Source organism: Salvia hispanica, chromosome 1 (genome assembly GCF_023119035.1).
Source record: "Salvia hispanica cultivar TCC Black 2014 chromosome 1, UniMelb_Shisp_WGS_1.0, whole genome shotgun sequence".
Lineage (NCBI taxonomy): Eukaryota > Viridiplantae > Streptophyta > Magnoliopsida > Lamiales > Lamiaceae > Salvia > Salvia hispanica.
In genome coordinates this window covers 7,396,568-7,417,635 of record NC_062965.1, presented here as the reverse complement: position 1 = coordinate 7,417,635, position 21,068 = coordinate 7,396,568, and the positions used below count along the sequence as shown (strand labels likewise).

Here is a 21,068-nt window from a genome sequence, read left to right as displayed (position 1 = left end):
AGTATAAAGGACTCATATTTTACTATTTTTTTTCATTTACTCTCCTGTATATATCTTAAAATTGAAAGCTGATCAAAGTGAGACACATATTAAAGATGGAGATGGAATGAGTATTAAAAAATTACTACTTGTCTTTGAAAAATAGGAACTTTTAAAACAACATGAGAGATGTCAAGTAAGAGAGAAGAAATTGGTTTAGTAAGAGGGAGAAAAGAAAAATGGATAAAGTAAGAGAGAATAATACTCCTACAAAAAATTGTGGAAGTAGTGCTAGTAGACTGTGGAGTATACGTCCTAAAATAGAAAATTTAGAAAAGTTTTATTTTTAAGGGACGGTTTAAAACGGAAATAGTTTCTATGTATAAAGGATGTAGTATAAAATATGAGCAATAAGATGGGGCTGAGGTGTTTTTTTTTTTTGAGTAATACTCTTTCCGTCCATGATTAAATGTCTCATACTCCCTCCGTCCGTGGTTAAAGTCCCATATTTGATCAGCACGAATTTTAAGAAATTGTTTGATTTTATGTAGTAAAGTGAGTAGAAAAGTTAGTGGAATGTGAGACATACTTTTAGTGGAATGTAAGGTCCACTAACCAAATATAGTAAAAGTGAAATGAGATATTTATTGGCGGACGGACGGAAAAAAGGAAAATGGGAAATTTAATGGCGGACGGAGGGAGTATTTATTTTTATATGAATGTGTTTTAGGAAATGTTTTAGCAAATGACATAGGTGATCTGCTTTAATAGAATGTCGGATCTACTTAACAAATAAAATAAAAGTGAAATGAGATATTTATTGGCGTACGAAAAAAAGGAAAAAATTGGGGCATTTAAAATGACGAACGAGTAAAAACGACAAGTCTAAGTTTCTTAAAAGAGAATGCAGAGTATGGACTTTCTGAACTTTAATCTAAAAATTCACACATCAATAAAGTGGAATAACTTTACCCCCAATAGCAGTGAAAAAAGAAAATAGAGAGAGGATGTAAGCATGTGATCAGGTTGTACTATTTCTATCGCGACATGTGATCAGCTTGTAGTACTTTTTATACTAAAGGACGGACCAACTTTTCCAGATGGCGTGCGTTGAGTTTTGGAGTATTATTAGCAAGATGTGATTGGGAGCTTTGGGTTCTTATATTATGGCATCATAGATTCATATCACAAACCGTAGGAATAAGACCTCTCCGAATTTACTAATCAATACACAATTACAAGTACTCTTTCTGTCCCACTAAAGATGACCAACTTTCTTTTATAGTTTGTCCCATCCAAGATGATCCATTATTTTAAATGAAAATACATTTATCTCTACTTTATTCATCTTCTCTTACTTTACTCTTTCCATTTAACACACAAAATAAAACTGCATAAAATTCTGTATCGCCCAAGGAAAGGGGTCATCTTTCTTAGGACGGAGGGAGTACAAGATACAACATGTGAACCCTAAGACACTTTTTCCTTTCTCTCTTCTCTTCTCTTTTCTTCTCTTCTTGTTATAGAAGAAAAGTGACGAGCATGTTAAAAAAATGGAAATGGACTACTCTATGAGAATTAATACTACTTGTAACATCCCTGACTCGAATTATGCTTCATTTTATATATTTGCGTATAAATTATTTATGTAAAATAGATATATCAAGCGAGTATGATAATTTTTAATAAATGGTGACTAGTATGATACTTTTTTAAAAATGAGTAGCATATATATATAATACTATGTATTTAATGTACCGAATAAAAAATATATATAAACTATAAATTTGGTGAGGTAATTGAGTACTTAATATTTATTATAAATATGTATGTATATTATGTTCAAGTAGACATATGTATCTAAACTATTAAATACTCCATAATTTAGACAAGTAAATACATGCAAAAGAAAAAAAAAAGAATAGTTACGTGTGTATGCATGGAACAATAATTCTATAACTAAAATAGTGATAGATATTACAATAGTAAGTACATGCGTGGCCAAATTCCTTAGTCATCACTTTTCATTAATAAAAATCAAATAAGTCGGCTATTTCGTTTGCATCTATCTTAAAATGGATCACATCAGTTTATATATATAATAATTATGTGGCGTAATAGAAAGGGGAGGAGGAAAAAGAAATATGGAGGAAAAAGTTTGGGGAGAATAAGCACAAATAAGGAAGAAAAAAAAAAAAAAAAACAGAAGAAGAAGGGGAAGTTAGAAGAAATACATGGAGATATTACATCAGAAAGATTTTAGTGGAAGAAATTAAAAGGATTAAGGATGTAGCCACTAGAACCAGGAGTTCAATTAAACTATTATTTATTATAATCGAGGTATGTATAAATCAAACTTTTAATTTTACAAATTTTATGTGGTTGATTGCTTTATATTAAATTGAAGTGAATTTGAATTATATGATGTGCTACTGAAATGATTATGCGTTATTTGATATTGATGGTGTAAAAGGATTTGGATATGTGATTTGTGCAAGAGATATGTTTATCTATAGTATTGGAATTATTTGATGGAATATAATATGGATATGCAGTTGATAGAAAATGGATATGTTTTACATGTGGTATTGAAAGTACATGAATCATAAGATTAAAGAGCATATGTGACGGTCTTGCCTCTGAAATCACAATGGACATGTTAGGACCTTCGGGTCAATTATATTGGGACCTCCTGGTCAATCACAGTGGGACCTTCGGGTCGAATCAGATTGGGACCTTCGGGTCAAATCACAGTGGGATCTTCGGGTCGAATCATATTGGGACCTTCGGGTCAAATCATATTGTCATATTGGAAATCTCGGGCAGATACCAGGCTTGATTTGCCACAGAATAATAAACTGGATAGAGAGGTATGTGCATATGGATGTGAAATTGCTTATGATATTTGGTCATTTATATGTGCGAGTTTAGAATATTTGTAAATAAGCCTAGTAAATGATGGATTTTGCAATTATAGTATTTTGGTTGGTGAAATGATTTATATGTGTTTTCTTTACTTTAATATGTATTTGTTTATTATAAATATATACGTCAGAAGGGTTGGGTATGACACTACTACTACTTATATTAATGCGTACTCCCTTATATGTGGATTATTTTTAGGGTGAATCATATTACAAAAAAAATTTGATATACTTTTTTATATTGTTATGAAATGATTAGCATATTATTTATTTTAAGTTAATTTATATTTATAGATTGATTTTTAATGTAAGATATCAAAAGGTTCGATTATACAACTATAATTTGTGGACTACCCACTTAGAGCATCCACATGATAGCCCGCCCGATGCCGTCCGCCCCATCGATCATCCGCCACTATAGCATGGCAGACAATGGCGGACCCTTCCTCCGCCCCCTATGCTTCCTCCGCGGATGATGGTCTCGGATTACGCCTCGTCCACCCCATTGCGGGGGACGCGGACGATGCGATGCGTTATCATTTTTTTTAATTTTTTTTTATATTTTCTTATCTATATATACCTCATTTCTCATTCCATTTTTCACACACCAATCTTTCTTTCCCTCTCAATTCTCTTTCACTCTATAAAAATAAATCCCGACGATGACTAGAGTACCTCGGAGGGCATTACTCGGGCCTTGACTCGGGCGATTGCGTTCATGAGGCTCCGGCCGATTGCTTGACCGAAATGGAGCTTGAGCCTGAATAGGCGGAGCAGGTCCAGAGGCCAATCTGACGTCGGACCTTTGTCCCCCACTGACGTAGCTCATCAACATCTGTTTGCTATTTAGCCGATGAACCACGGTGGGGCCCAACGATTTTTCACCGGCGAATTAGAACACGGCGAGATCTTTTTCTCCGCATTATTCGCACGTTGGAGGCACGTGATACATACTTCTAGTATCGGCTTGATGGCATTGACAGACCCGGAGTTACGCCGTTGCAGAAGTGCACGGTTGCGCTCCGGTAGTTGGCCTACGGCACGACGACGGACATGTTCGACGAGTATCTTCACGTCAGCGAGACAAATGGCCGCGAGTACCTAAAGATATTTTGTAAGGGAGTTGTGGAGGCTTTCTGCAACACATATTTTGTGAAGGCCGACGCTAACGATTGACAGACCCCGATGAACATGGACGAGAGGGTGCACGACTTTCCTGGAATGCTAGGGAGCATAGATTGTATGCACTGGGAGTGGAAAAATTGTACGGCGGCGTGGAGATGCCAATTTACTAGTGGATTCAAGGGCAGCCACCCGACGATGATCCTCGAAGCCATCGCTGACCATCGGCTCTGGATCTGGCATGCATACTTCGGTGTGGCGGGGCCAAACAACGACATCAACTTCCTGAACACATCGTATCTCCTCACCGAGCAATGCAATGGCAATGGACCGATGATCAAGTTCACTTCAAACGACCGCCGACATCATATGGGATACTACTCAGCCGATGCCATATACCTATGGTGGCCTGATTTTCTGAAGACGATCATCTGCCCAACGGATCGGAAGAGAGCTTTATTTGCACAACGGCAGGAGGCTGCGCGGAAGGATGTGGAGTGGGCATTTGGTGTGCTCCAAGCGCGTTGGCCAATAGTGAAAGGTCCGGTGCGTTTCTGGTACAAGGAAGTCATCGCCGATGTCATCTATGCGTGCATCATCTTGCATAACATGATAGTCGAAGACGAAGGTACTGGAGTCACCGATTGGGGCAATGAGGAAGCTGGACCTAGCTCCGGTGGACCTAGCTCCGGTGCAGCGACCCCGCCCCACGTTTGAAGATTACCGATGGGCTACAATGAGGTTCTAGCAGCACATGCCTCAATGCGCAACCAACAAGACCATGCTCGGCTCATGTCTGACATGGTTGAAGAAATTTGGGCACGTAACCGCTATTGAAATTGTAGTTCTTTTAAGTATTTCGTATTGTACTCTTTCGACTTTCAATAAAATGAAGTTTCTTTTTTATTTTGTAGTGTTAAATTACAATTTTATTATATTCAAATACTAATAAAAAGTAAAATAAATACAAAAGACAAATGAAATGCTATAGGGCGGGCTATAGGACGCCCTACTGCAGGTAGGGGTGGGTAAACGGTTTTCAGTTATTTGGTTAACCGAGAACCGAACCGGAACCGGACGGTTATCGGTTAACCGATAACCGAAATTTTACGATTATCGGTTCGATACCGGTTTTACGTTTTGCTCCAAGTCGGTTATCGGTTATAACCGATAACCGTCAACCGAATTAAATTCAATTTTAATTCAATTATATGTTTATTTAGCACTAGAAGAAATTATAATTTACTTTCAAACTTTGTCACAATGAAAGAAATTGTAATTTATATCTAAATTTTGTCAAAGTCTCGTATTGCAATGTCAAAAAGTCCATTTTAATTTGTGTCACTATCAATTATAGTATTATACTTATACATTTATATCTCAAAGTCAGTAAAGTGCTTAAGCATTACTATTTTTAAAAAAAAGAATAACCCTTCACTTATTATTGGAGAAAAGTTTTTAAATTATAGATCATGTATATTTTAAGTCTTTTAAAGTGGCTAAACAATTTATGTATTACTTGTAAATAGGAGTATAATAAAAATAAAATAATAATAATAATAATAATAATAATAATAATAAAAAATTAGATGAAAAGTTAAAAGTTAAAACTATAAATAATTTTAATTTTAATTATATTTTAATTAATAATAAAAGAAATTGTAATTTACTTTCAAACTTTGTCATAATAGAAGAAATTGTAATTTACTTCCAAATTTTGTCAAAGTCTCATATTGTAATGTCAAAAATATTTATTTTAATTTGTATTACCACTGGCGGACCTACACTTAATGGGGGAGGGGCTTTAGCCCCTAATGAATTCATTTTTTAAATTATTTCCTACTATAAAGTTCTAAAATTTATTCATATTCTATACACATTATTATATAAAAGCCCCTATTAATAATCTAAGTTACCTACAAATTTATTTTTAAGATAAAATTTGAGAATTTAGCCCCTACTCCCGTTCATTTCTGCGTTGCCTCTGTGTATTACTATCAGTTATACTTATAATACTTAAAGCTTATAAAGTTTCTAAATATTAGGATTTTATAAATAAGTTCTCTCAAATTCAATAAGGTGGTTAAGCATTACTACTATTTTAAAAATAGGATAACCCTTCACTTATTATTGGAAAAAAGTTTTTATATTTTAGATCATTTAAAGTTATGTTTTTAAAGTGCCTAAACAATTTATGTATTACTTGTAAATAGAAATATAATGATAATAATAAATAATAAAAAAGTAGATGAAAAGATAAAAACCATAAACAATTTTCGTCATAATTCGGTTAGTTCGGTTATAACCGATAACCGACCGGTTCTAACCGAGTCGGTTAATTAAGTAACCGAACTTGAGATCAGGTCGGTTTCGGTTAGTTTTTTGATGAAATTTTGGGGTCTGTTAACCGACCGAATAACCACCCCTAACTGCAGGTGAATGGGTAGGAGGATAAAATGCTGACGTGGAGGACTATAGGGCGGGGTATAGGGTGTCCCATTTGTGGATGCTCTTACAAAAAAAAAAATGGTCGCCTATTAGCCGTAAAAGGAGATACTCCCTCCGTCCACGAAAAATAGACAAGCTTGTGAATGACACGAGTTTAATGTATAATTCATAAAATAAGATAGAGAGAGGAAAAGTAAGAGAGAGAGGTAAAAGGTAGTGAAATGAGTGTTGGTGGATTATAAGATCCACATTTAGAATGATGCGTAGGATTAGTACTGATTGAAAATTTTCTTTTTTGAACTTAGTCTATTTTTTTTTTTTACAGACCAAAATGAACTTATCTGTTCTTTTTGGAGGTGGACGGAGAGGGTATTATAAAATAATAAATGAACTATTTACGGTTTGCTAAAATGGGGTCAATTCCGTGATATACAAGTATGAAATTAATTCTACTCCTAACCAAGTTACCGGTTGTCGCAAGAATCTACACGTCCATTCTAAAAAAGTGGGAAAAGGTTGAAAAATATGCAGTAAGTTAGAATTTGGAAATAGTCAACCAACACATTAATTAACTCAATAAAATAACTTAATTCAAACATTCAAATTTCTTATTGTTATAAAATTTTCCAACAAGACTTACTACTTCCAGTTTCATTTATTACATTTTAAAATCATATTCTCATCGTTCCATATTACACATCCCATTTTACTAGTATTTTGAAATGATATATCATTACATATTTCATTCGACTTTTACAACAAATGAATCCAATCAAAATTTCACTAACCCGTTTTATTAAGTACTCCATCATAAGAAGGGATGTAGATTTCGTAGGCATTTCGTTTCGCCTCTTTAGGATTTGAAAATTTGTGGGGATAATTTTCCTTTTGTTTTCCAGTGTTTTACATTTGACCATTGTATTTTTTTAATTATGAATGTTATATCTTTCTTTATGTGAACCATTAAAAAGGTATTATAGTCATCTCATAAATAGATAGTGTTTGGGGTATGGTTTACTTTTTCATATTTTCACTAAGACCAGCCCACCTTCCTTCTACCCTCTTGACCACGTAATCTACACACAAGCTAAAGCAATATTTCTATCTTTTGCCAACATTTTTTAACGATTTGATAGTTCAATTCTAGTCAAACTCCACGTTCTAAAAATATTCAAAATCAACACATCATATATTCAAAATGTCAAAGTATACCAATTAACAACATCACATAAACTAGCTAGCCAAGTCAAAAATTAATAAAAATCAACTAAAACATGAGTAGTTTTCTTTAAAAATTGGCCTATAAATATCGCGCGCACCTCTTTGATCTCCTCATTCACATAGCTAGTCATATAATATTTTGTTCAAAATATGGGTGCATTAACCCTCAATGTTTTCCTAATTTTTTGCATCGTATCAATATCTTTAAATGGATCAAATGCTGCAAGAGTTCTCCCTATGGAGAAATGGCTAATTAAGAGCCAACTCCTATTGCTCGAGTCTCTGCCACGTGGCCCCGTGCCACCCTCCGGGCCCTCTTCGTGCACGTACATCCCCGGCCAAGGTGGCCCTCCTTGCCCGTTGAACGAGAAGCACTTTGCCGGCCGCCTCCGACGTGGCCTCGTCCACGCACCACCAGTTGAAAGTGGTGGAGTTATGGAGAAGGGCTCAACTTCTTGAGCAATGATTTTTATTTTTGTAGCATAATTTTTTTATTTTTTTCTATTTCAATCATTTCGTTGGGATAACCTATTTGTTACCATGTTTCAATTCAAGATTTCATTTTACTAGTGTAATACATGTGTATAGCTATTACTATACACGTGGTTGCATTAAAATGAAATATTGAGACAAAAATAGTATTCCCTGTTTTTTCATTGTTTTATTTTATAGATTCTCCTTACTCGGAGGAACCATTGAAGTTAGATTATTAGATTATATTTTTTGTATGTCACGTAACAAAATGTACAGTTATACTTAATAAATTTGATTGCATCCTATTCATAATTTCATATTATGTCACCTCAATTGTACTTTATTTTAATTTGCTAATTTACTGCAACAAAAAAATCCGCCAAGGACACTTATTTAATGTAATCAAGGACACTAATTTGTGTTTCTAAATATACCACCAACGTTTCAAAATGTGTTTTTATTGTTGGTGTCCCAACTAAAATTAGAGGACGTAAATAGAAGCATCCTAAAAAAACAAAAAATAAGTTAGTTTATCATTAATTTGGAACGTTTTCTTTAGTGTCCTAAATTATTGTTATTTTTGTAAAAAAATCAACGCAAGTATTGCGTCTCAATTTTTATTTTCTTAAAGTTTAAGGTTTTTGAAGTGATTATGACTATACACCTATCTGTTTATAACTTAGACGGTAAACACCTGCTTTCATTAATTTAATTATCTTTAGGGTTAAAAAAAGAGGATTTTTCATTCAATAAATTGAAAACTAAACATATTAAGTTCAGCACATTCTCAATTTTTTTGAATAAAATGATTACATAACCTTGAAAACAAAGTATGGAATGAGAAATTAGCATTTATTTGACCAATCAACTGTGAATATTTATTTTTCAAAATAAACTGCATGGACTAAAGCTAGTTAGATTTAATTGACCTGACCAATTCGTGTTTCATGCTGGGGAATATTATTATTAGGGAGAATTTATTTCAAAGTTTTTGAATGAAGAATTCTCTTGTGTTATGTTTCTGACGTGTACATGAGCAATTTTCGGATTAATATCTGCAAACTAATTTGCTGACTAGTTAATTAACACATGCCACCTCCACTCGAAACTTGTAAAACATAAACTACGCTAATTTTTGCCAAAATGTGCGACATTTACTCATCATCTTTCCACGTTAATCCCAAGCTAAAATTTTGTTCCGACTCAGTCTCGTCTCTGGCACCAAGTATGTCACATCATTATTCATTTTTTATGGTGATGTGTGAAATTTTCACTATCACTAAAAGCTTGGAGGATGATCTTGCAGATGATGACATCAAATTCAGATAAATAGTTAAGAAAATGGTGGAAAAGCTTGGTAAGGATATCCAAATATAAACAAAATTATTTACATTGTTGCATTGTTGGATCTTAGACAAAACATGAAGCATGAGCAACACAGTCCGAAGATGGTGTATGGTGACGCACGGGCAAATGAATTGGTGGAAGAGTTGAAAAAGTCAATTTTGACTTATTTGAGTTGTGCAAGAAATAAGTAACTCCAATGGTGGATAAACACAACAATGAACAACACCACTTACCCAAGTCACAAATAGATCGACTTATCTTTGATTTCTTTATTCTTCTTCATTTTATTTCATTATTTGTGACAGCGATGAACGAACTCCATAAGGCTAGCAAAGTGACATGGTCACTGGGCAATGCCGATACAAATACACAATTGGCAACGACTTCGAGTGTTCAAAGTTAAATCAATCTTGCATTTGTGTTGGAAACTTTGAACTTGGAAATGTTTTTTTAAATATTTGGGCTTTGAATGTTGATAATTTTGAAGAAGACATTTGCTCGGAATACTTAGTCTTACAATCTTAGTACTTGTAAAATTTGTTGGAAATTTAGACTTCAACATTTGGTACTACTACTATTAGTATTGAATGTCTATAGTATAAAATTTGTGAGCAATTTACAGTAGGTTGTTACTTGTTAGTTAGTTGTTCTTGAGCAGGTTATTTTACTTTTTAATTTTATATACGAGATATAGATAATTAATATTCAACATATAATAAACATAAAGAGAATAGCAACGTAGTTGGTCGGTTGGGCATCTGCCTTGCATGTTGGTTCAAGATTGAATCTCACCAGTTGCATTTCCCACGTTTTATATATTTTTTGGGCTAATTTCAATTCAGGCGAGTAAACAAGACGTGAATTGAATCAATTCTAACCGATCGGTTAGTAACTGAACGGAATCTTAATTGTTATCAGTTACTATTAGTGATTTCAGCATTTTCAGGTGTTAGTTAACCGACATTTCGGTTCGTTTAAAACCGAACCGAATTCCCAACCCTATATTATTAGTGTGTGTTGTGTGTGCATATTTTTATCTATTATGTATGTGTGCAATGTATGTATACAAATGTGGTCCCTAGCATATGACCGTTTTATCAATTTGGTCCTTAACATTATCTTTTTGATTATTTGGTCCCTCACAAATAAACTCGGATCCGAATCGGTCCTCACTTAACAAAGCCGTCAAAAAATAGACGATGACCGCAATTTGACTATATTAAATTACTAATGGTAATTAATTATACCTAATTATAATTCTTTTCCTATTAGCAAAAAATTGGAAAAAAGATAGTATCATTTGCAAAATGAAATGAATAATTTGTAATTTAATAGGAATTAAGAATTATAATTAGGTATAATAAATTACCATTCGTAATTTAATATAGTCGAATTGCAATTGCCGTCTATTTTTTGACGGTTCTGTTAAGTGAGGACCGATTCGGGTCCGAGTTTATTTGTGAGGGACCAAATAATCAAAATGATAATGTTAAGGACCAAATTGATAAAACGGTCATATGTTAGGGACCACATTTGGCCTTTACTCTTAATTCAATTTTATGAGTATCAATTAACTTTATTTTACTAAAAAAATTAAAATCAAATTAGATTTCAAAATTTTCAAATTCAATTCAATTTAATTCTGTATAATTTCAATTTCATGTATTAAACCGACCCTTAGAGGAGTGCCGTCAATCTCCCATGTAGCTTCAAGCATTTCTTTCTCTCCCCTAATAAGACAATATATGATAGGAAGAATTCAAATTCAAGAAAATGCTAAACTGAGACCAACATTATTCAGGAACATTAACATTTGAGAAAAAAAAAAGCAGAAAAACCCCTTTACAAGATGTAATCTTTAACATAAAGGTTACAACCTCAACTTCAAATCTAAAAACCATCACATCTTTTTTTCTTCCCCTTGGATATAAATTATTTCGTAGTACAAGCTGAGTTTTAGGCCATCGTCACATTCTATTTCCAACTTTTCAAAGTCCATTTGATGAAGGTCTGAATACTGCATAGCCATTCATGCCTACACTGAGGTTCTGATACTCTGGTAAATTATAAGGATAGCCATCACTGTCCATATTCCTCAACAACGGTGCATCCGAACTTCCCATCTGCCACTGGCTCGCCATGTAACTATCGACATGCCCATTCACATACGGCCGTGAACTAGCCGGTGAGACCATATCCCTGAGTGTGTCGTAACTTCTCCCAGGAACACCGTAGCTGTGTTGGTAACCGTCATCATGATAACTTCTTGTTCTGTCGAACCTGCACGCACTTGCTGACGGGCCAGCCCCACTAGACATACTGGGGTCACCGGGGAAGGTATACTGCCTGTTGATGTGATGGGGCGAACTGCTGAACATTTGATAATCAGAGTTAGCTCTGGACGCCAATCCAACTCCATGACCATCATCGAGCAAGTCATTGATGATGTCGAGGTGTGGGAATTCATCTGGCAGTACATGGTGGTTTAGGCGGCCCGAGGTGCAGGCTGGATACTCGGATGGGAGGTGTTCTTGTGATCTGCTATGCATCGGTCCATTCAATTTGAGACCATGAAGATCATTTGCTAATGAATTATGATCACCATGTATATTTCTGTTACCGTCCACCCCTCTCTGTGGGCGATCCATCCAGAGAGACCCATTCTGCAACACATTATCATGGTGATTCAAGATTCCGAACGACAGGCTAGGCTTGGTCGGATTAGTATCCATTCTATCGGAGCTGTGCTGTGAAAATAGAGGTGCAGATCCAAGTGTGGGTGCCTGTGAGTAAGAATGTGACGGATTTACCACTGAAGTGGCAGAATGATTCTGAGAATAGGTAGACGAACTTCCAGCAAGAGGACCAACCATCATTGCATTTCGATAGGATTGTGGAAGGTAACTCTGTGTTCCATACGCAGTACTTTCGGGGCCCAGCCGACCAGCAGCACTAACTGAGCGTGCCAGCACAGGTGCTGTTTGCACCATTGAAACCATGGAAACCACAGGCCTAGGACCAGCTACTAGAGGGGCACTCAAGGGTCTTGACACTACAGGTATAGGCGGAATGGAGGGCTTGTCGGATGTGACTGGCACTTCTTGTGAGGGAAGCTTTTCCATTCCAACGGGTTTCTGATATCCAGAGACAGAGGGTTTCTCAGCAGGTTTTGAGGCTGCAACCTTCTGTGGGGGGGGCTCCATCACTTCCTGTGTCGGAATCTTTTCATTTGTGACATGCTTTTGATGTCCAGCAGGCTTGTCAGCAGGTCTTAAGGAAGCAAACTTATGTGGTACAGGTTTAGGTGAGGGAGTATTTTCAGATAAATTTGCCGAAAGGACAGTGTTACCAGTTTGTTTAGGACTATCTGAAGATGGTTTCTTGACCAGGACTTGACTAACTGGAGCATTGCTCTTCGTATCCACTCTCACTGGAGCAACTAACGGTGTTCCATTTGAAGGGCTCTTGGGCGAGGAAGTTACATGTGCAACACTATCCCCACATGATTTAACTTCGATGGCGTCTTTAGCTTTTGAAATTTTATGCATGGAACCAGTTTCTTCAACCTAAAAAAACCAAACTAAAACATCAATTATATTGAAAAAGGTAGCACAGTATAACCGACTGAGTAAGCCCCTTGACACAGCAACTTTTGTGCGTAGCTGAAAATTCACTTATTGAAGTATGAAATTGATACCATCACGCACCCGATCAATAAGTATTGAAGCATGGAGGGAAATGTATGATAACTAGAGACATGTACCAATGCACAGTAATGTCATATGAAACCAATTATGGAATTGAAAATATTATGCACAAGATTCCAGTGCAAGCTTTATCTAATATTTCCACTAAATTGAAAAGATACAGTAGTAAAATACTACTACCTCCGTCACATTAATACATTCTCAAAAGGCTCTGGGCATGGAAATCAACGAATGCAGTTTTTGAGGCGATAAATAAAAGGGGTCCCACTTAAGACAACTTATAGGCATTTTTTCATTTGAGACATTATAATGGGACAGGCTAAAATTGGTTTTGGGACACTATTAGTGGTTAAGAGGGAGTATAATATAAGAAATGCACCTTTTTCCCTGCTTCATGCACATTCCCATTCCTCACCTTCTCCTGAAAAGACCGGCTAGCGGTCTGGGACAGATTGTCAACAGAACTTGGACATTGAGATGCGTCATTTGTATTCCTTGCATCTTGAACAGCTTCAAATGGCTGCCTAAGTTCTTCATTAACCCAATCACATGTGCTAGAAGTTTTCTTGCTGTGGTTGTTCCTCCCTCTGGAAATACGAATTTAAGATGTCACATCTAGAACTATGAAATAGCCGTAAATACAGAAATAAGTAGGCAGAAATATTTACGTGGTCGCTGACTTTTGGTTTTTAATTTTATCGTAACAAGAATTGCCTCTCTGTGGCCCAGATCTAACAGAAAGCACAGAGTCAGAGGAACAAGTTGAAGAGCTATCATCTACAGCAGATAGAGCTCTTCCATCTGTGCCATTCTGCACAGCAGGAAGACCTCTAGTCGCACTGCCAATCGCTTCTATGGGAGGATGCACTTCAGAAGTATCTGTCACCCAATTGACAGGACTGACATCTCTGTCATCAGAATCTGGTAGGAGTATTTCAGGAACACCATCTACAGAGTCGGATGCATCAGAAGCATCTTCAACTGCTTCGGTTTTCTCAAGTATAATTTCTGGCTCAGCAGCTATCTCTATTATTTCTTGCTCGATCTTGTCGTGGACAGTGCAGCTGGTTTTGTCATCCTTTACTTTATCCTTTCCTTTTCGATTATTCTTTTTCTGTTTTCCCTGAAAATGTGTTCATGACAGACAGTATGTTATGTTTCCTAACCCCATTCTTAAGTTTGAATAAGTCCAACATGCTCCCTAGTATTTTAGAGTAACAAAAACAGTAGAGATGAAAGTCAAGGAGTGTCATGAAAACATAACTAACAAAATGTGAATACAAGAAAAGTGAACATGGCATACAGATAAAAGAAAAATCAAGAGAGGCAGAGCATGAAGATTCATAACCATTTTCAATCGTAAAAAAAGAGAGAATTATCTGTCGTTCCAAGTGTTAGATAAAACCAAAACTACTTCATGCATGCAATTTGCCCTGAACATCCCTGGAAGGGAACGTCCTCAACATCACCATGTACAACTGAGTCATAACAAACCTGTTTCTTTTTAGACTTCTTTTCCTTATCAATTCCTCGCCTGGATTTTTGCTCTATTTCAGCAAGCCAAGCTGCCTCCTCTTCACGGATGAGTTCTTCTTGCTTCTTCAAGGAAACAGCCTCTTGGTATGCAACCTCAATTTTACTGTAATAGCAACAAAAAGAGCAACTAATAATAAATAGAAACAGCAATATATACTTAAAAATTAATGTTAACTATATATGAACTTAAAGAGAAAAGTAGGAGACGAATTGCAAACAAGCCATTAGGCAAGTATAAAGTAATGAAGGAACAAACAATCTACTCTGAGAATAAAAAAAGTAAACACCAGGGAAAATGGCGAACTTTTTACTTGGTGAAGGAAAAAAATTTAAAAGTAAACTATCCAGTTAAAACCTCCAATATCCTATCCCTCATTTTTCATATAAAGAAGAGGCAGGTTGATGCCGCGGTAATATTTCATAAAATCACAGCTTCTCTCAAGTCTCAAATCAAGTAAATTGACAAGACAAATCTTTGTGTGCTAAAATCTACTCAAGCATATAGCTTCAACACAATATAAGATGTTTTAAGAGCCATAAACTCCTAATATTATGTATTGTGAGTGCATATTGCAAAATCGAATATTTTACCTGAATATGTGGGCTAAGACAAATATCTCAATAGTTCGGCGACCCAATTCAGTAAGTCTCCTCTCATCACGTTCAATAGAATCTTTGTTAAACTCCTCTCCTACAGTCCCATCCTAAAACAACAGAATTCCAAATAAGAATGTCCATAAAGAGAGGTCGTGGAAGATGTTTATCGAAAACAATTCAAAACCAAATCGAAGGAGAAAAAAGGCATTAACAACAAAAATAATTGACGGGGGCAAGGATGTTGGTCATACAATTGATGTTCCCAGCATTCGGAATAGTAGCAGTGCTAAATCGTGCACTCATTGAAAAATTTCAAGAAATGGCTACGGATTATGGTAAGCACAAAGAGTTGGACATTAAAAACCAGACCTTAGTACGGTTTTGGGGTCCCTTCTCATCCTTTGGAGGTAAAGGCTCCATAGCAGCCCGCTCGAGCAATAGCAATACATCATCAACCAAAATGAATGTATCTTTCTCCATGCCAACTATAGGAATAGGTAACTCTTCTGCCTCTAAATACTTGCCCTTGCTCTTCTTACCCTTATTCTGACCTTCAAGAGCTTTCAAACCACTATACAAAGAATCCATGACAAGTGTAGATGTCACCTCCTTTTCTATGAAAAATTGCTTCACAACAACTTTCAGAATGGATTCTGACTTCTCTCGTGACATACGGCGACGAGAACTTTGGTCCATACCCAACCAGAAAGCACAGAAACTGAAAATTGATGGGAAGATGTAAAAACTTAGCTGGTATCGCACCACTGGATAGTGATCAAGTTAAAAGAAAATAGCTCGCAGATATTGTCAAATTTAGGAACAAAATATGAGATATCGATTTCAGAAAAAAATTATGGCAAGGACACTAAAGCTTTCGTCCACTCTAGAGGAAATATAATCAGGAAATACATGGGAAAATTCGACCTTAATATAGTACTTTTAGATCAATGTCCTTCCAGGATATCCACTTGTTTACGACAGCCAAATTTTGATTTGCATATGAGAATATATGTCATGACGATATATCTCAAACCCGAAAAAGTAAAGTATTAGATTTAATGAGAAATTATATTTTAAGCTATCGTTCAACAAATCTACAATGCCATTACAGAATTATCAACATAAATGATGCAAAGTACTGCTTTTGAATAAAAAAGAAGCTCAATTAAAGAATATATAAACCAGTGTGTTCCTAGAAAAGGAAGTGATGATGAAAGAATCAGAAACATGAACACAATACCTAGACCATCTAGCTTTATCCTCTAGTAGCTTTCCAAGTTTTGTCCTACGTTCTTCCACAAAACGCCGACAAATCTGTTCAACGTTCGTTAAATAAACTCTTATAAGTTCTCTCCGATACTGACAGTCAAGGCAACGAAAAGGTCGATCTGCTCTTTCCCTGCAAGTAGCATTAAGGTTTACCGTGAAATTGATTAACCAAGTTATGCAGATAAGTTGAAGGCCATTCACATATGCAAGCAAGAAAAGAAGATAAAAGCAAGCAGCTAGTTATCATGTTCATTACACAAGTCCAAATTTTATTTGAAAGCTTTTATGAGAAATACAAAATACTGGCTTTACACCATTTTATTATATCTTCAATTGTTTCAGTTGTATTCTTTACAAAAGTCCATATTTTATTTGAAAACTTTTTCAGATAAAAACAAAATACTGGCTTTACAGTTTACATGCAGAAAAAGATATCTGCTACTAATAGTTTGGTGGAGAATCCAAACATGCTTGGAGTGAAACATTTATCAAAGGAAATGCTCACATTGATAGTGAGTAATGCATAGTGAATAGCCTGAATTTGTTAAGAAACTCAAATAGTTGTGCTTTTACATAAGCAAAGCTCAAGCGACTGTCATATTAAGCATTCCGAGAAAAATCTCTTATTCACAGAACAATAACAGATCGACTTTCATCTCTTGATTTCTTACTTATCAAAAAACTATATAATGCAATCAATATTGAAAGACGAGATATGGATATTATACCTGATAACCTGAACTTGAGCTTTAATTATCAAAGTATCAGCATCAATAAACCCATCCAGCACCTTTGATAGCTCCATAAATTTCTTCCATCCCCAGTCATGTTCCTTCTTCCAAAAACGATGCAACGTATCTTCAAGTTTTGATCAAATGCGTCAATTTCAAGGTTTTGGTGGTAGAGATATAAATTATAATAATTGATTAAATACCAGAATATTTGGACTTTTTTGGATCTTTATTCACAACAGCAATTGTGAACTGGGCAAAATGACTCCACCCTATTCATCAATGAAACCAAGTCATGCAAGTTGCCAAAATCAACAAACTAAAGTTTCTATGAATTACCACTGTAATGTGCCATACCAGGAAGAAGCTTGTCATGATTTGCTACACAAAGAAACAAAGAGAGATGATTGCAGACATCACATCCTTGTGGATAAATCAAAATATACCTATCAACCAAATTTGACAAAATCTATTAATTATGAGCAGCATGTTCAACACTTGCCTATTTCATTGTTTTACATATGCAGTGTGCATCACAAGAAGCCCATTGCATATTTGCATTACATAAAACTGACAGAAAATAAGTAGTTTTAGAGGGAAGGCATAATAGTTTGCAGATCAAGTGATCAACACTCCCAAAAGGATAGTAAATGACTAGGAACTGTACAAACTAAACGGGTTGATCAAGCAAACTGTAAGGATAATTACTTAGGACCAAATTGATTCAATTTAATTCCTTGGGTGAATATTTACTAGTATTTGATTTTGAAGAAGAGAAGAATTACCGATGGAAAAAGCCACACCCATACTCATATCTGCCAAAGCCTCTGGAAACACATTTGAACTCTCAAAAAGGAGTTTAAAATTATATATAAATAAAGAAACACACAAAAGAATTAGGATATTTAGCTCCCTCTTTAATGTATTATACTTCAGCTAGAAGTCTATAAAGGACGCCAACCAAGTTTACTGACATAAACAAAGGTTCAGATGCCTCATAATGGATTACTATAATTAGTGTTGCATAAAATAAATTGTTTTTTGCATAAAAGCTTAAAATCTAACCTGGTCCACAAAATCAGCTTAAATAATAATGTCATAACAACGACTCTGAAGTCAACAGGTCAGTTTATACAGCTGACTGAGAATCTTTACGCACTGCAATGGCAGAAGGAAAATTGACAGGAGACCATACCATTTGTAGCCTCCAACTTCAAATGCATTGCTACGAAGTTCTCTTTTGTTGATTTGAGAAAACTTATCAATCTTCCAAGTATACTTTCCATATAAGTCGGGTGGCTTTGGTCCTGCAGCATGATGAGTGACAAAACAAGCGTTGCAAGGTTAGAGACTTTTTATTGAACAAACGAATGATAAAGATGAGATCAGTATCCAAAAATCAAAAGTTCAATAGATTGCAGTTATAAATAGCTCAAATTGTGCAGCTTCAAAATCTGAAAAGAATTCTGCATGCTTTTTAGCAAAGAGATTTCTCCACACAATGTTAAATGGAGAACAGTTACTGAATAAATGGCTATCCCCAGATCCACAACTAGTGTCACCGCATCCCAACCCATGGAAGGTTAAATTATTTCTGTTTTTCTTTTTTCTCTCTTTCTCCTTGGACGAAAAATAGGTAGTGTATGTAAAATACAAATATTGGAATTTCTCTTGTACAAAAAGCAGTATATATTTTTGGATTCTTCTTGCTTACATCTATGCTGTAACTTTAGTTTCAACATATATTCTCTCAGATCTCAATGATTCATTAAAGGTCTCCTACTCTCCTTCAAACCCTGAGCTTAATCAAATGAATATACTTTGGAAACATGAAACAGGAGGAGTATAGAGATGTTGCAGACGGATCAGAGTGTGCAATCTTCAACCAATATCATGCATTTCCTATCATTTCCTATCATCAATGATGAATTCAGGTTTCCAGGAAATATACAACATCAAAAAATGGCACACCTCCATCATCATCGTCGTCACTGTCCCAGTAAGGGGGAGAAGTAGATGGACTCCCATTTTCAACCTGCTCTAAAGACCTCCATTCAGCTAATGCTTCCCCAGTTTGACATCGTGGCTGCTGTTGCCCAGTTGAAACCCCTTCAAATGATCTTCCAGCTCCGCCCTCCTCAATTGCAACTCCAGCCATTTCCCCCACTCCGCAATATCCAGCACACTTCCTCTAATGTCACCTGCTTTGATATACACTAAAGCTCATTTCAGAACAGATAAGAGCTAGCTGTGTATACGATAAGATTAAATCAATTGGCAAGTGACCAGATGACTATACATAATCAAATACTCATTATAGAAACATTGAATACACTGGAAATGAAGCTTTTGATATGCAATCCATCTGACATATAAGAATTACAGTAATCAAACAAATAGATACAACGATCAAACCAAAATTTCAACGGGCGACACGACAAATTCCAATCCTTAATATCCTCATAAAGTCTAAAAAGCACAGATCAGATGAGGCAAGTCTCAATAAACCCTAAATCCTACCATCCAAACCCAACCAAAAACAGTAAGAAGAATCGAGAAAATCTTCCGAAACAATATCCATTGCACAAGACCCTAGTGATTTTTACCAATCAATAAAAATTCCAGCAATCCTCGACTTCAAACTGAAAACACGATACACTCACAAACCACCTCAGAAACCATTAACATCCTGTAATACTCATAATCAATATCAGTACCCCCCAAACCCTAATTCAAAATCCAGAAAAAATGTAAAATGAAAAAACCAAATCAAAAAATGAAAATCAGTAAAATAGACGCGAGAGAAGATAACAAAATTGTGCAATTCAGATCGAGCGGCATAAACAGACCTTAATTAAGAAAGAAGGAAGCTTTGTTGAATAATTAGGCGAATGAGTAGTCAAGAGAGATTAGAGAGGTCGCAGGTATAAGAAAAAAGCAGCAGCTAAGAGCAGAAGCGAAGGAAATCAATTTCTCACAATTTTTATTACACTTGTTTATATATTAATTTCTTGTTTGTGTGTGTTGTAGTAATATAATTTACGAGTAGGGTTTCACTTTTCAAAATAATAATATAGAAAATTGATCAACATGCACTACAAAATTTTTAAATTCAACAATTCATTTCAAAAATATGAGTTTCATAATCTCCCTCTACAATATTATAAATTATAATAAATGGGATATATCATCACTTTTTCAAAAGGGATGGGGCTTTTTTGGTTTGATTAAATACATTTCTAAGTGGAGTATTATTTTTGGAATTTGCTTTATTTTGACTGGTGAAAGAGTGAATGTGATTGGCTTACATTTTAGGGTTTTTTACTATGTTGGCAACAGTATTCTATTTCTAAACACGATAGAATGTCTAAATAAGCATACTGAAAAATTGATTTAAAATTTGTTAAATTAGGCGACAAAGTTGTTATAAACCTTTTAGTAACGTTGTGTTTTAATGTCGTGGAATTATATTTACGTAGTTAATGAGAGAATAACTATAAAATTAAATTAATCGTTACTTTCATTGAATCCAAAGTTATGTAGTTCATATTCTGTCATGATTTTCAGAGCATTAATTATTACTATTTATTTAATCACTAAAGAGAGGTGAGTGGAAGTGACGAAGACAATGGCGTAAGAGTAAAGTGAAGAGATGAATGTGGCGATGTAGCTGAGTGCTGCGGTGGAAGAGAGGGGGAGAAAGAAAAACAAGG

General features: G+C 35.3%; 2 protein-coding genes across 10 annotated transcripts; one reads left to right on the top strand and one right to left on the bottom strand.

Moving 5' to 3' along the window:
• Positions 1–4,094: 4,094 nt before the first annotated feature.
• LOC125186230 lies at positions 4,095–4,742 on the top strand. Its single transcript, XM_048082585.1, has one exon. It carries the CDS (start codon positions 4,095–4,097, stop codon positions 4,740–4,742), a length of 648 nt encoding a protein of 215 aa, XP_047938542.1.
• A 6,519-nt stretch (positions 4,743–11,261) lies between these two features.
• LOC125201435 (TNF receptor-associated factor homolog 1a-like) lies at positions 11,262–20,338 on the bottom strand. 9 transcript variants are annotated; one of them, XM_048099545.1, is made up of 14 exons: positions 20,205–20,325; positions 19,327–19,571; positions 18,551–18,662; positions 17,695–17,801; positions 17,559–17,627; positions 17,353–17,482; positions 16,596–16,754; positions 15,725–16,073; positions 15,350–15,462; positions 14,717–14,861; positions 13,891–14,345; positions 13,602–13,809; positions 12,326–13,081; positions 11,262–12,178 (listed from the first exon to the last, which is right to left on the bottom strand). In XM_048099545.1, exons 2-14 carry the CDS (start codon positions 19,511–19,513, stop codon positions 11,504–11,506), a joined length of 3,465 nt encoding a protein of 1,154 aa, XP_047955502.1. In that variant the 5' UTR covers positions 19,514–19,571; positions 20,205–20,325; the 3' UTR covers positions 11,262–11,503. The 9 variants fall into 9 exon arrangements, with proteins under 9 accessions (XP_047955502.1, XP_047955497.1, XP_047955501.1 ...); XM_048099540.1 differs by having other exon boundaries at positions 11,262–13,081; positions 19,327–19,556; positions 20,205–20,338; XM_048099544.1 differs by having other exon boundaries at positions 11,262–13,081; positions 13,638–13,809.
• Between the last annotated feature and the right edge of the window lie 730 nt (positions 20,339–21,068).